At 48.9% G+C, this 15,394-nt stretch overlaps 1 protein-coding gene across 1 annotated transcript; it reads left to right on the forward strand.

Annotated features, from left to right (window-relative positions):
- Nucleotides 1-5,479: 5,479 nt before the first annotated feature.
- On the forward strand, nucleotides 5,480-14,745 carry LHX3 (LIM homeobox 3; the record flags this gene model as incomplete). The annotated part of the gene is made up of 6 exons (XM_081967091.1): nucleotides 5,480-5,630; nucleotides 9,215-9,386; nucleotides 9,641-9,843; nucleotides 10,480-10,631; nucleotides 12,194-12,365; nucleotides 13,930-14,745. The coding sequence occupies 6 exons, from the start codon at nucleotides 5,480-5,482 to the stop codon at nucleotides 14,346-14,348; spliced, it is 1,269 nt and encodes a 422-aa protein (XP_081823217.1). The 3' UTR covers nucleotides 14,349-14,745.
- Between the last annotated feature and the right edge of the window lie 649 nt (nucleotides 14,746-15,394).

A 15,394-nucleotide genomic window follows, 5' to 3' on the forward strand; every position in this document is an offset into this window, starting at 1 on the left:
TATGAGCGTCCGGGTCTCCTGCCGCCCCTGAGGGCTCTGGCAAAGGGTGGGGGACGGCTGGGGGTCAGCTTCTCTTCGGCAGCCTGGCATCGCAGATGTTCCTGACCTTTTGGGCTCGCCATGGCGACCCGGCAGTTTCCAGGAGCTGCTGGCGTCCAAGTAACCCGATCGTGGCGGCTCGCTTACCTGCCGGAAGCCGGGGAAAGTTTACCACCTGGGCCGCTCCGTAGCTCCGTGAAAAACCGAACGTGGGAATGGGTGGCAGCCGCAGGGAAGGCTTTTCGTTTTCTGAAAACGTGCCCAAGACCTTGGGGGGAGGGGGTGTAAGGGAAAAGAAAGAGGAAAGGGGGATAAGCAGGGAGGAGAGAAGGGAGAAAGAGAAGGAACGGAAGACAAAGATAAGGAAGGAAAAGAAAGGAAAGGAAAAGGAAAGGAGAAAAGAGAGAAGGGAAGGTGGAGGGAGGGAGCAAGAGAGGAGAAGGAAGAAAGGGAGGGAGAGAGGAGGAAGGAAGGAAAGGAAGAAGGAAGGGCGGGAAGGAAGAAAGGAAGGAAAGGGAAAGGGGGAAAACGGGAGGGAGAGAGGAGAGAAAGGATTAGTAGTAAACGAGGCTTATTGCACGTTGAAGATTATCAAATTAGTTCAGAGAGAAGCTTAGCGGGACCGGAACTTCCTTTCATTTGATTAAGAAAAAGAGAAATAAATCGTTCCTGCGGGTTCCCAGCGTGGCAAGAGCCAAGGTTGGAGGAAGCGAAGAATATATTTTAATTGAGAAAGAACGACTTTTCCGCCTTTTGCCTAATATTTGTCATTCTTTTAAGGATCTGATCCGGTCCTTGTTCGTCAAATGGAACCCCCCCTCCCATCAGATTCCCCGTGGCTGAAGGGGGGGGGGTGCTGTTGATTTCTCTCCCCCTCCCCCATTTCCCCTCCAAAAATTGGAATCCTTTTACAAGGAAGGCGCAGATCATTCATATTGTGTCGTCAAGGCAGTCAGCAACATTTTAGCTGATTAAGTCACTTCCCCTTTCCCTATTAGTAAATTAAATCAGAATAAATTTGCATATCTCTAGAACCTTGGGACAAATTTAACCTGGCAAAAGTCCTCCGTTGGGCTTTCTACCACCTTCCAAGAAGTCGCTGCTTTGAATCCCCGAAAGCAGAAATGGGGTTTTATTTCGTTCTTTTGATAACGAAGCGGTGGACGTGACCCCCTCTGTCTGAATGGCTCTTCAACGCTCAAGATATGTTGGCGCCTATTCAGAAGCCCCACAGAACCCGCGGGTGGCTCTGACTTATTTCAGCAAAGCTTCACTTGGATGAAAGTCAAACTATGTTGCCCTAGAGGTATCTCAGGCTTCTCTGGACGCATCATCCCGGCCTCCTCCTCTTGTCCCTTGTCTGATGGAGCAGAGGTGTCCAGGAATCTGGAACGAACAGAGGGGTGGGCTGGATGACCTCGCTGGCTCCTTCCAGGCCAGGATTCGCTCCGTCTCTCTTATGCCTCATTATCCTCTTGCCCGTCCCGTGAGGAAGACTACAAGCGAAGGGGCTATTTATCCCCGTCTGTCTCCCCCGCCACCTGCGGTTGCTCTTACATTACTGGGCTGCTGCCTGAGGAAGGATTGATGCTCACCCGACCCTCGACGGAGACGCTGCTCCGTTTTTAGGTCCGGGTTAACCCAGGGAGATTTGTTGTTTTGCGTGGGTACAAAACGACTCGCTCTTCTCCTTGGCCCAAGTGGCAAGGAGTCCCCCTGGAGGGCCTCCATCCCTACTGCTTCCCTCCCCCGTCTAATGTCCTCCCTTCCGCGGGGGGGACGGGGACGATTGACTCCACCCCGCCTCCCCCCTTGGTTTGGATTCGACCGGCCTTCCGCCCCGCCGGTTGGCGACCGGCCGCTCTCCGTGGTGCTGACGGAGCGGCGCTGGCCAGGAATCGGGGAGACGCTCGCTCTGTAAAGGGGAGGTTTCTGCGGAGGTTTTCTCCGCCCTCCCCCCCCCCCGCGTCCTCCCCCCCTCCCCGATCTTCAGTGCCCGGCTGGTCGAGTTTCCCAAGAACGGGAGGCGAGCAAGATGGACGCGGGGAAGGAGGTGCGGCGGCGGCGGGGGGGCGCTGGCCGGGAGCCCCCCAGCAGCACGGAGACGCTGTTGGCGCTGTTAGCGCGGAACCAAGAAGGCCGGCCAGGTAAGGGGGGGGGGGGCTCGAGGGGAGAGGAAAGGTCCAATGGTTCTCAGTCAACCCCCCCAGGTATTTTGGCCCTGAACCCCCTCTTTCCCCCCCCCCTCCTCAGGCCCGGCACCCTCACCCAGTTCCAAGCAAAAATCCAGTTTGAGGAAGCGGGACTCTTCGTATCCAGCCTCCAGGACAGGACACCCCAAAATGAGCAAGGGGTCTGCAGCCTGGAGCTGGGGAATAGAAAAGGAGGGTTGAAATTGGGGCAGGGTAGATACACCCCCTCCCCGTTCTATTGACCTACAGCAACACAGGAACCCTGAAGGACATTCCTCCCCCCCCCCAATGCCACCGTTCTGGCGTCTTCCTTTATTTTAGGGTGGGGGGGGGGGGAAAGAGAAGATGATTCCGAAGGATGGATAAGATAATAGCAGGTCAACTCCGCGCGTCCCCCGAGGGGAGCAAATGAGCGTTGAGGAAGGAGCCTCGCAGGCGGGCGGAGGGGTCTCTTCTTCGGGAGCCAGGCAGCAGCCGACTAACTTTTTACTGGGTGGGGGGCAGCCGTGATCTCCCCCCCCCCCCCAAAAAAATTGGGCAGCCGTTTTCTCTTTGGGAGAACTGGCCGCCGCTGCTGAGAACCAGAACCCCGTTCGCCGCATCCTGGTCGGGGGGGGGGAGTTCCTCCTGGCGCGAGCAGTTGAGGAGGGACGGGGGGGGGGCTTGCCTTCCTTCTGCCCCGCCCCCCTTCCCGGGAAGGGGTCTCTTCACGCGCAGCCCCAGCCGGGACCTTTTGCGCCCAGCTGGAGGCCTTTTCTAAGCCCCGTTTTCCTCCTCCGTTTTACTTCTTCCCTCGCTTTCGTTTCTCTCTCTCTCTTTCTTCCTTCTTCCGTCCATCTTGTTCTTCCCTCGTCCTCCTTTGGCCTCCGTTCGATTCCTTAGATATTATTTCATCGGTTAATCAACCAATCATTCTTGTGTTTGCGCTTTTCTTCTCTTTTTTCCTTTTCATTCTTCCTCATCCTCCTTTCCTTTTCCTAGATTGGGGGTGGGGGAGAGCTGGAAATAATAATAATTCCTGTCCCTTTTTGTTTTTCTTCTTAGCCTGGAAATAATCATGGGGCTTTCTTGCACTGTAATTGACATTATTAGGAACTCCGGGTATGGAGAATTCTTAAGTAGGATGCAACAACACACACTGAAAATTAAATTTTAATTGCAGAGCAAAGAAAACGAGTTGCCCATTTCCTAAAACCTGCAGAAACTGAAAACTGCTGCTGAAATGTCCTTTCCTCGATTCCTCTGCTCTCTCAAACAAGTCATGGCAATTCAATTTATTTATTTTTAAAAAGTGAAGGTAGATAACTTAATTGCCCTGATGTAATTTTTTTAAAAGTCGAACGAAAACTCCCCCCCCCCCCTTCACAAACCCTGAAATAACGAAAAATAGGGAATTACTTTGCCGACCCTTTCCCGGAAGAGCGAAAATCCTATAACTGAGATACTATTTATTATTGTCGTCATCATCATCATCATCATTTCTTTTATTCATTAAGCATGAAAGTGAACATTTAAAGATGTGCCACAAATACCATTGACTGGTGTTGATGGTTAATGGTTGATAAGGGTTGCTGCCAGAATCCTAGATATCAACTTATTATTATTTCTTTTATTTCTTTTTATTTCTTTTAGCATGAAACTCAAGTCAAGTGAGCATTTAAACATGGGTCACAAATCCCATTGACTGGTGCTAATGGTTGATACGGGTTGCTGCCCAACGTCCTAGGTACCAACCAAGGACCTTCTTAAAATATACGATGTTCCGAGCAGTGCAGTTTTTTGGTGTTATTGCAGGAAGCTGCAATTTCTTGATGTGTTTTGTAAAATTCTTGGACAGGGTACCAAGTGCCCCGATGACATTGGGTATCACTGTTACATGCTTCATCCATAATTGGATGGTTTCGATGGCCAGGTATTTCTTGATTTTTTTTCCTAGTTCTTTTTCTTTGACTCTGGCATCTCCTGGTACAGCGATATCAATATTATTGCTATTTTGTTATCCATCAGATCATTTCTAAGCATAAGGCGCCTGTTTCAGCTTGACCGGCAACCGCTCCCCCGATGAAAGCACTACAAATCCCATTCTGGTGGAATTCGGCTTCAGAGCTGAAGAAGTTAAGTCCAGTTGCCTCCTTAGGAAAGCCCCTTGGGGACAACCGTGACCTTGGATGACGGAGAACCTCCACAGTCATTCTCCCTTCGGTCCGACCGTCTCAGAGCCTTTCCCAACCCAGCGGGCTCCGTTCCCAAGTGCAGGTGGCGCCTGGCGTCGAGGCGGGAAACCCGTTTTTATCTCGGGCTGTTGAGAGCCGCGGTTGCTCGCGGGCTCGCTTTCTCGCCTGCACTGGAAGGAGCGGGTTGGAGTGAAGTGTTGGGGACCCCTCATTGAAGCCTGGTCTTGGGCTTGGAAGAGGGCGAAAGGTTTCGGACGTAGGGGGTCTTGGCTCCAATTATAGAAGGATCCCGATTGCCAAAAACTGGGCCTCCTCTTCTTTGGGGTGAAGGCAATTTTGAACGGAACTTTTCTCTGTCCTGCGTGGGACAAAGAGAGTGAAGGGGAACGGCCTAGTCTCGGGGAAGAAGGCTTAATTCCATTCCTTTCTCTACCTTTCCCCCCCCCCTCTTCCCCCTTTTCTCCCCTTCCCTTTCTCCTTCTGCGGGGAGTTTCCTCCTTCCTCCACTCCTTCAAAGAAAGCTTAAACATTCTTGAGCCCCGCGTCCATCGCTCGCTTCTCTCTCTCTCTCCCCACTCCCCATCCTCGCAACCCGGACTCCGGATTCGCAGGAATCGCCATTTGGGGAATGGGGGGGGGATGTCCCTCCGACTTTCCCCGCCGTTCTCTGGCGCTCTCGGGCCGACGATCCAGTCTGACCGAATTTATCCTCGGAGGAAATGCGGGCGCCTTATTTGCACCCAACTAGACCGTTCCTCCTTTGAAGTCCCGTCCCCCGCATCATCATCTCCACCTTGGATGGACAGACGCTCCAAGGACCACTTCATGTGGTCAACAAATACAGAAATACATAAGGCGGGAGAGCTGGGGGGGGGGGTAAGATCAGACCAGGGTGGAGAAGCTACGGCGCAGTACGAACGGAAGCTTTGGATCGCTCAGGGAGCAACATATTTTCTTGGTCGGGATCCTCTGACCTGCACTCCGGGGGAGAGGCCAGACAGGCGGTAAGAGGACCGTCTTCCATTGAGGAGCTCTGCGCTCCTTTTCTTCTTCAGGGCTCCCCCCGCGAGCGTCATGCCGGGGTCGGATGACCGGCCGCCTCTGACAGACCCCAGCAGCCAAACGGGGCGAGGCAGGCCTGGGGGGCACAGCCCCGACCTCTCGGTTCAACCGATTAAGCGTTGGCTCCCTTCGCCTTCGACCGACTCATCAACGAAGGCTTCAGGTTGATTAATTTGCCTCTGGGCAGGCTTCACCTTGATTAATCTACCGGGGTTCAAAGTTGAATTCCACGATTAGGCGCGGAGATAAGCGGCTCCTTTTTCCCAGAATTTATTTTAAAAGGGGGACGTTTTAGCTAGTTTACAAATGTACCCTTCACTAAAAAAACAAAACAAAAAAAAACTATGAATTCCTTGCTGGCTTTGCATTAATACGTATTATTATTATTTATAATTTAATATTCAATCCGATTCAGTTTGGAACTCGTAAAAACGTAACAGTCCCAGTCCTAACCAAGGACACGTTAAGGTAACGTCTGAGCATATTATATAGGCAGTTCTGTGTTAGGTGGTTGTTTTTTTTTTTGCCAAGTAAGAATATTCTGGTCTTAATAAGTTCAAAACGTCCATGTATCGAGGCAGCCCTTTTGATATTGCTCCAAGGACTCCTATTACTATTGGTAATAGTTATCATTAGTTGTAATAAAAATTGTAAATAGTTTAATAGGTAATTATAAATAATAGTTTTTATTATTTCTACTTGTAAATCCAAACTAATGTCAGATATTCCTTGAAATAATAAATACCACTATTAAAAAGGAGATTTACGAGACTGATTTTCTTGCTGTGATATTTTACCCGGCAAGAAATCGGGGTAACAATAACGAGCGATGGCTGGTCTCCAAAGATTCTCAATCCGCAATTGAATAATTTGGGGAGACATTAATAATTTAATTAACAAAAAAAAATAGCATAGACGTGGGAGTTGCCGGTCTCGAGGGGCTTCATGATGATGATGTAATCACAATTACAGCCCAAGAGAACCGGCGTTTCGCTCCGACCGAAAAACCAGATTGAATTCAGCAATGATCGGTGTTTGTTTTTTCGTTTTGGCGTGATCCGTAGGTGAGGCTTTTCATATTCTTGGATCTCCTTTTGTTTTTCTGCAACATTTACTTGAAGCGATTAGAAATTATGGGACCCGCCCCAAAGTTAGGCGCTTGCAAGAGCCGCCCCCATTTGGAGAGAGAAAGTTACGCGCAGGCGCCTTGAAAAACGCAGGAGTTTGAACCCGCCGGGTGGGAAGGGGGGGAGGAACCCACCTTGGCACGGAAAGCGGGAACAAAAGTAGAAAAGTGTGGGGCAGGGGCTTCCTCAGGCCGCCTTGCCCCATTCTCATCTCAGCTGTGCTACAGGTGCGTTTATTTAGAACGATTGCCCTGTTAGCGATTTGAGTCTCACGGGCCCTTGAATGCCAGCTGAAAATTGAATTTTGCAAGGTCTGGTTGGCAGCAAGCAGAACAGAGGATCTAAGATCTGGAACAATTCAGATTATAGCGTCAGAAGAACAGGAATCCCCCCCCCTCTCTCTTCTATCTATTCATCAATCCATCCATCTCTCTATTTGTTCAGCTATTTTTCTATCGATCTGTATCTATTTCATCTCATCTGTCTACCTATCCACCATCTATTTATTTATCTACCTATCAATCTATCTATATTATATATCTATTCATTTTATATCCATCTGTCCATCCATCTATCCATTGCCTCTTTATCCAGCTATTTCTCTCTCTCACTCGTTTTCTGTGTCTCTCTGTCTCTCTGTGTGTGTGTCTATCCCGCTTTTCCAGCCTCCCTCAGATTTATCTAACCCGTTTGCATTTTTATTTTATTTTATTATACCATACCATACAAGAGGCAAAAGATCAGTTTTAAACAGGAGAAACAATCAAAAAGAAGAATAGCAAAGACGATGCCATTCTCGATAACCAACTGTTCTCACACCTTTCAAAAAATATTTTCCCTTAATAAAAGATATTAAGCTAAGCAAGACCATTTGGACCATATAGGAACTTGAATAAATAAATAAATAGGGAAAAAAACATGTTTCTTGGCCCTCTTCCAGACTCATCCGTTTCCAAATTCTTTCCTCAAATTAAACCCCTCCAGAATATATTTTTTTTGCCAAGATCTGGACAAAAGAGTAAATCTGAGTAAATCCACTGAGTAAATCTGAAAGAGGGAGCGGCCACAAAAATGTCTGAAGGGCAGAAACAGTTTGGATGTGCTGAAAAGTCACATTGAACTGGACAAAACCTCCAAACCTGAAAGGCAATTCTTAAGGCCATCTAGTCGGGGCAAATTCAAGCAGCCCAGACAGGTGCAGTCTATCTTCCTCTTAAGCCAGTGTTTGCCAAGCCTCCTTGCTCGCTCAAAATGCCCCAGTTACACCATTTTAATCTATTTTTATCTTACCTTTACCTTTACATTTCAATTGCCTTTTAATTCAACTCCTCCCCTATAATTCTCCGTTCTTTTCCAAATTATTCAAATTTTCTGTTTCTTTTTTATATTGATTTTCTTTCCAGTGATAAAAACATCCCCATATCTTATAATATTCTGATTCTTCCTTCTCTTTAATTGCCAAACCTTAATCTGTCCACTTCTGCACAGTCTAATATTTTTTTTTAATTACCTCTGCCTCTGAGGGAATTTTTTTTCCATTTTCCAATTTTGTGCAAAGACAATTCTAGCTGCGGTTATAACACGAATAATTAAATATGCTTTTTCTTTACTATATTTCTCTGGTAAAATACCCAACAAAAACAGTTCCGACTTTAAATCAATATGCTGCTGCCATCATCTTTTCCAATCACATACGAATTTTTGCCCAATATTCTTTTGCCTCTGCACATATCCACCACATACTGGCTGGAGGTTTTTTTAAGTTTCCGGAGAAGGGGGGCGTCCGGGGAGCCGAAAGAGGAGGCCTGGCCCGGGGACACCAGAGGCTACCAAGAAGGGCCTTGGGAGCGCCCAGGGGCCTCGCTGTCCAAAGTACTTAAAAGCGTTTGTGTGGCAGTTTTTTTCACACTCAGTGAAACAAAAACGCAAAATTCCCTCCGTAACTCTTAAATGGAGAGGGGGGCGGCCTGGACCACTCAGTGGATTTAGCTTCCCGGTGAATGGTTAAGCATGAATTTATTTATAAAATAAATCCTGCTTCCACCCGCCCCATCTGTAAACGGCTTTGCATTATTTACGTTTTTACTTTATGCCATTTTTATCCTTTAGGATTGTAAGCCTCCTAGAGTCATCTTATGGCAAGACGGGCAGCCAATAAATTGTATAAATTAATTAATTGATTAAGCTGTTATATTAAAATGAATAAAGGGCAGTGCCGGTAACTGGGGATGGGAGGAAGGCTGGGTTTGAAAGGACCCAAAACTCCGATTATGTCCCGAAGTAAAATCTCGCCCTGTTTCCTTCCCTTCTTTTCCTCTCGTCAAGTTTTGGATCTCTTCCTCTTCCTCCCTCGCACCCTTTGGAGCAGCGCCAGCAAGCGGTGGGGCTTGGATCGCGCCGTCTCTGCATAAATGAGATATAAATAATTCTTCATTTGAAGACAGATCTAATGATGGGGAGGGGGCTTTGGAGAAGGAGTCGGTTTTGTTGCTGACAAATATTACATTACCGGACAACCACGACAACAACAAAAGGAAGGAAGAAAAGGAAGAAAGGAAGGAACTGATGGATGTCCTTGCTCTCTCTGAACCCTTTCCCCCACCCCCACCCCCTACCCCAGACATCCCTCTCTGTGCAGGCTGCAACCAACACATCGTGGACCGTTTCATCCTGAAGGTGCTGGACCGCCACTGGCACAGCAAATGCCTCCGGTGCCACGACTGCCAGGTGCAGCTGGCGGAGAAGTGCTTCAGCCGTGGGGAGAGCGTCTACTGCAAGGAGGACTTCTTTAAGTGAGTAGACCAAGGCCACCCTCCCCCTCTGGCCTTCCGCCCCTTTCCCTCCCCTGAGGTTTCCTGCCTAAGCCGGGGGTTGGACTAGAAGACCTTCAAGGACCCTTCCAACTCTATTCCAGTCTAAGCTGGCCACCAGGATGATGCGATCATCACCGTTCCTTCTCTTTTAACGCGGGAGCTCTGAAACATTCAGAATTTTCTCCTCCTTCTCATCCAACTGGACTTAAACTCCTGCCGGTTTTAATCCACAGGAGGTTTGGGACGAAATGTGCAGCCTGCCAGCAAGGCATCCCACCCACCCAGGTGGTCCGAAGGGCCCAGGATTTTGTCTACCATCTCCACTGTTTCTCCTGCATCGTCTGCAAAAGGCAGCTGGCCACCGGGGACGAATTCTACCTCATGGAGGACAGCCGGCTGGTCTGCAAGGCCGACTACGAGACCGCCAAGCAGAGGGGTAAGTTGGCCTTTGGTGTTCATCCCACCTCTTTCTCTCCCTTGCTTCTCCCACTTGGCCTCCAAACGGGTGGGGGGTCCCCACCCATCTCAAATTAGGAAGTCGCCGCAGATGGATTCCCACGCATGGAGAGGTTGCTTTTTTGGGGTGGGGGAAAGTTTTTTATTTTATTTTTCCATCACCATCTGGGAAAACCCGAATCTGAAAGCTTCCCGGTTTTCCCCACCCAGTTGAAAGTTCAAGATCTTTCCACCACACCCACAAGTCCATCCCATGGTCCAATCTCCCACTGCCAGGCTGGCAGCTTCCACCCATTCAGTTCTGGTCAGGTGCAGAGCTGCAAAGAATAAAGGATGACCTTGGCTTTCTGGAAAGAATTTTGCTATGGCTACATATCACCCAACTCCGTATAATCCCCCCTCCCATTTTCCCGCAACAGAAAATGAATAGTAGAATAATAGAAGGTGTGGCAGGCCAAAGATCCAAAGGAAAAGATGGCTGCAGGCGTGACACACTGTCCTACCATCCCCATTTATTTGTACTCATTTCCTTTGTTCATCTCCATGCTTATAGTTATACCTGCTGTCTTGTACATGTTCGACAAACTAAATAAATAAAATAAATAAACATTTTCAGAGGCTGAGTCCACGGCGAAGCGACCTCGCACCACCATCACCGCCAAACAACTGGAAACCTTGAAAAATGCCTACAACAATTCGCCCAAACCAGCAAGGCACGTCCGGGAGCAGCTGTCTTCCGAAACAGGCCTGGATATGAGAGTCGTCCAGGTGGGTGTTAACGTTGGAGGTGAGCAGAAAAATAACCGAGGGATGGAGGTTGGAATCCAGGTGGGCATTGGAAGGCAGGTTCTGACTCTGACCCTGCCCTGCACCCAGGGCCATTTCTCCAGCAGTAAAAGAAATCCCTGTATTGTTTTATTTGTCTTATGGCAAGTTCACATCACATTTCGATTAAAAAAAGAGATCTAGAATCTAAAAATTATAAACGTATGTCTATATTACAGATATCTATCTATCTATCTATCTATCTATCTATCTATCTATCTATCTATCTATCTATCTATCTATCTATCTCTTCAGCAAGGAAATCAGCAACGTTCTTCATTACTAAGCAAAACAATTCTTAAGTGAGCCTTGCCCCATCTTACGACTTTTCTGGCCACAGCTGTTAAGTGAATCACCGCAATTGTTAATTTAGTCACACGGTTGTTAAGTGACAACCTTGACTGGGCTTGGCAGAAGGTCGCAAAAGCTGATCACGTGACCCCGGGGACACTGCGACTGTCATAAATATGAGCCAGTTGCCAAGCTTCCAAATTTTGATCCCGTGACTGTGGGAGGCTGCAACGGTCATAATTGTGAAACTGTCATAAGTCACTTTTTTCAGTGCTGTTGTAACTTTGAACGGTGACTAGATGAGGCACTGTCAGTTGAGGACTACCTGTATTGCAAATCCTAACATTAAAATATTGTGGGATGCAAAAAAAAATGTTGTCTCATGGCTGTTGGCCAGATCCACCTTTCAGCTTCTTCTTATGGTCCTGCATTTTTCATTGCCGAAAGAACATTTTTGTCACTCGGGTGAATTTATCTGCAAAACGGCCCAGGCGCCCAGACCACGTATGCTCCTCACCGCCACTTCCCCATTTCCAAATTCTGCTTGCATTCAGAAATACGTGTTTCACAATGAAAAATGTATGTTTGCATCTATCTTGCGTCAGGCAACGATTTTACCCCGGAGAAAAAGGGGAAGGAGGAGAGGGGGCAAAGTTTTCCTTAGAAAACCTCCACGTTGCTCTAAGGCAGGGGTGTCCAAACTTGGCAACTTTAAGACTTGTGGACTTCAACTCCCAGAATTCCCCAGGGAGTTGAAGTCCACAAGTCTTAAAGTTCCCAAGTTTGGACACCCCTGCTCTAAGGGGTTTGAAGCCACACCTTGCTTGGTTTTCTACCTGCGACTGAAGGAGGTGTGCAGTTAACAAATATGGAAAAGAGGTCTCCCGCTTGAGCGAGGGTTGGACTAGAGGACCTCCGAGGTCCCTTCCAACTCTCTTATTCTGTTATAAGGTAAATGGGGAAGCCAGGTTCACTTAACAGCCGTGTTACTAACTTAACAACTGCAGTGAATCACTTAACAACAGTGGCAGGAAAGTTCCTCAAAAGGGGCCAAACTCACTTAACAACTGTCTCGCTTAGCAACAGAAATTTAAATTTTAAAAGTAAATGAAATAGACAAGTATTTTTTTTTTTAAAAAAAAAGAATTTTTGGGCTCCGTGGTGGTGGTAGGTCGAGGTAAGAGGAATGAATACACCTCCTTTCCCCTTTCCAGGTGTGGTTCCAGAACAGAAGGGCCAAAGAGAAACGCCTGAAGAAAGATGCCGGAAGGCAGAGGTGGGGCCAATATTTCAGAAACATGAAACGCTCCAGGGGGAATTCCAAATCGGACAAGGACAGCATCCAGGAAGGGGGACCAGACAGCGATGCCGAGGTTTCTTTCACAGGTACACGAAACATCGTGCAAGTGTGCGTGCAAATCTGTGCTCCAGAACAGCCGTCACCAACTGGGGGGTCCGTGAGAAAATGTTGGTGGTCTGCAGAAAAATTATTTGCCTTTTTTATATTGCACTAAATGAAGGGTCCTCCAACTACGGCCCCCCTGGGACGGATACATGCAATGAACGCTTGTGTTGCTGCAGAGAGTCTCCCCCTTCGGGGTCTTTTTGTGGGGGTTGAAAGGGGGCAGAAATTCCCACTTGGAGTCTGCTTCGGCCTCCTGGTGGGGGGCTTTGGGCGAAGGCTGGAGGGAAGGGCCGCTGGTGGCGAAGAGCCGGAGGGCCTCGTTCCAGTGGGACTGCATCATGGCCTGGAATTGGCTGCCCATCTCAGCCCAGTGAGCCTCCAGGCGCCGGTAGCTGGCCTTGCACTCCCGCAGGTCTTCCCTCTGCTTGGAAAGCCTATGCTCCTAGTCCTCAGTGAGGTGCTTCTGCTGAGCCTCCTTCTCGGCCAGATCCAATTTGAACTGAGCTCTTTTGCCAACTCTTTCTCCTGGGGGCTGCTTAGCTCCAGCAACTGCTTCCCGTTGGGGCCCTAAGGAGCTGGGCAGGTGAGAAGGGGCTGGGAATGGAGGGGCGAATAGAGGCCGACGAGGCGCCCCTTGATGTGAGTGACATCATGTTGGACACGCCCACTCAGCCCCTTTGAAGGCAATTAAGTTCAGGTAGTTCTCGATTTACAACCAGATAATTTCGCTCATTAAGCAATGTGGTCATTAAATGAGTCATATACATTCCTGTGCCCATTTTCTGATCTTTTTTGCAACGGTCGTTAAGTGACTCCAGCTTGCCCCATTGACACGAGTGTCGCAAGCCGTCTGAGAAGAGCGCAAATGGGGGGAATCACGACGTGACCCTGGCCAAGCAACTGGATTGGGATCATGTGACCTGCAACGGTCATAAGCGGGAGGACCAATTATGAGCCACCTTTTTCAGGGCTGTCATAACCTCAAAGAGGTGGTAAATGGATGGTCGTAAGTCAAAGGCTACCTGCATTCACACAACCGAGTTGAATATATACCGAATCTTGAATTTTCCTCTTTCGGGATCCCAGACTCACTTCTCTGACTCGTGAACTCACGTCTGCTGGGTGAGATGCCTTCAAGATATAGAGATTGGGTTGTAATCTCTTAAGATGGCTCACTTAATGACAACATCACTTAGTGATGGAAGTCCCGGTCCCAACTGTAGTGGAAAGCCGAGGAGGATCTGTACCAGGTGTGGACTTGAGCCCAGTTCTTCCCTTCGAGCAAGCGGGGAGCATGAAGTTCAGGGCAGATGGTTCTTCAGGGAAGTCCCCAAGATGCTTTTTCAAAGCAACAAAGTCCAGTTGCCGTTTGAACAAGCACCTTTGGGACAACCAATGACCTGGATGACTGAGAATCTCCATAGATGTCCTTCAAGTTGGAGGTTCTTTCCCAGAAAGAGTAGACCTGAGGGATACGTCCCTTGTGGGCCTCCTCCTCCTCCTCCTCCTCCTCCTCTCTCCCACTTTCCCGTTTCCTTTTCACAGATGAACCTTCCATGTCCGACATCAACCATTCCAACGGGATTTACAGCACTCTTGGGGAAAACTCCCCCGTCCTGGCGAAACCCCCCGGGAGCGGTGGAAACTTCTCCTTGGAACATGGTGGCCTCCCAACTCAGGACCAATTCCACGATCTCCGGTCAAACAGCCCTTACGGGATGCCCCCCTCGCCGGGCTCCTTACAAGGCATGTCTGGCCACCCGTCCTTGATGTCCAGCTTGGTTTACCCAGACCACGGCTTGGGCATTGTGGGCCAAGGCGGACAATCGGTGCCTCAACCTATGAGGGTCTTGGGTGGGAACGGACCCAATTCGGATCTCTCGTCGGGAAGCAGCGGAGGGTACCCGGATTTCCCAGCCAGTCCGGCTTCTTGGCTAGATGAAGTTGACCACGCACAGTTTTGATCCTGGACTGGAGGAACTCCTTGAGACAGTGGACATCTGCCTGGAATGACGCAGGAGGAAAGGTCAGCCGGCAGAGACAAGTGGAAGGAGGCCACGGAAGCTCCCGTCCAAGGTTGGATCTTGGGGGAAGTGGAGGAGGAGATGGCGGCTTCAGCTTGGTGGAGGCCCCTGGGCAGCTTCTCCCCCAGACACGGCTGGACCCAGGCAGACTTTGCTTTCCAAGTTTGGCAGAGCGTATGTGAGTATCAGGAAGGAGGGGCCGGAGGGGCCCCGGGGTCCCCCAGCCCGTTCTCTGTGCGTTTCTTCCTGGCAGAAGAAGATATTTTTTTATAAACCCCGAGGAAACCCGTCAGCCGGAGAGGAGAGAAGAGAAGCCGAAAGAGCCTTCGCTTTCTTTCCTCCTCCATTCTGGGGGGGGCCTCTTCCCCAGGCCCTAAAGAAGAGATGAGTTGGATGGATGGATCCATGGTTTCCTTCCTCTTCCTCTTTCCTTTCCTCCCTTTCTTTTTTTCTTTCCTTCCTCTTTCCTCTTTCTGTTCTTTCTCCCTCCTTCCTCCCTTCCCCTTCCCTTTTCCTCTTTCCTTTACTCCTTTTCTCTCTTTCTGTCCCTCTCCTTCTTTCTTTCTTCCCTTCCCATTTCCTCCCTTTCTTTTTTCTTTTCTTCCTCCTTCCTCTTTAATTTTCTCCCTTTCTCTCTCTGTTCCTCTCCTTTTTTCCCCTTCCTCTTCTTCTTCTATTTCCTTCCTTTCTCTTTTTCTTTCCTTCCTCCTTCCTCTTTCTGCTCTTTCTCCCTCCTTCCTTCCTTCCCCTTCCCTCTTTTTCATTTCTCTTTTTTCTTCCTCCATTCCCTTCCTCTTCTCTTCCTCTTTCCACCCTTTCTCTCTCTCTCTCTCTGTCTCTCTTTCTTTCTTCCCTTCCACTTCTCTTCCTTTCTTTTTCTTTTCTTCCTCTTTCTGCTCTTTCTCTCTCCTTCCTTCATTCCCCTTCCCTCTTCTTCATTTGTCTCTTCTTTCTTTTCTTCCTCCCTTCCCTTCCTCTTTCCCTTC

Source organism: Natrix helvetica, assembly GCF_964273705.1.
Source record: "Natrix helvetica genome assembly, chromosome: 15".
Lineage (NCBI taxonomy): Eukaryota > Metazoa > Chordata > Lepidosauria > Squamata > Natricidae > Natrix > Natrix helvetica.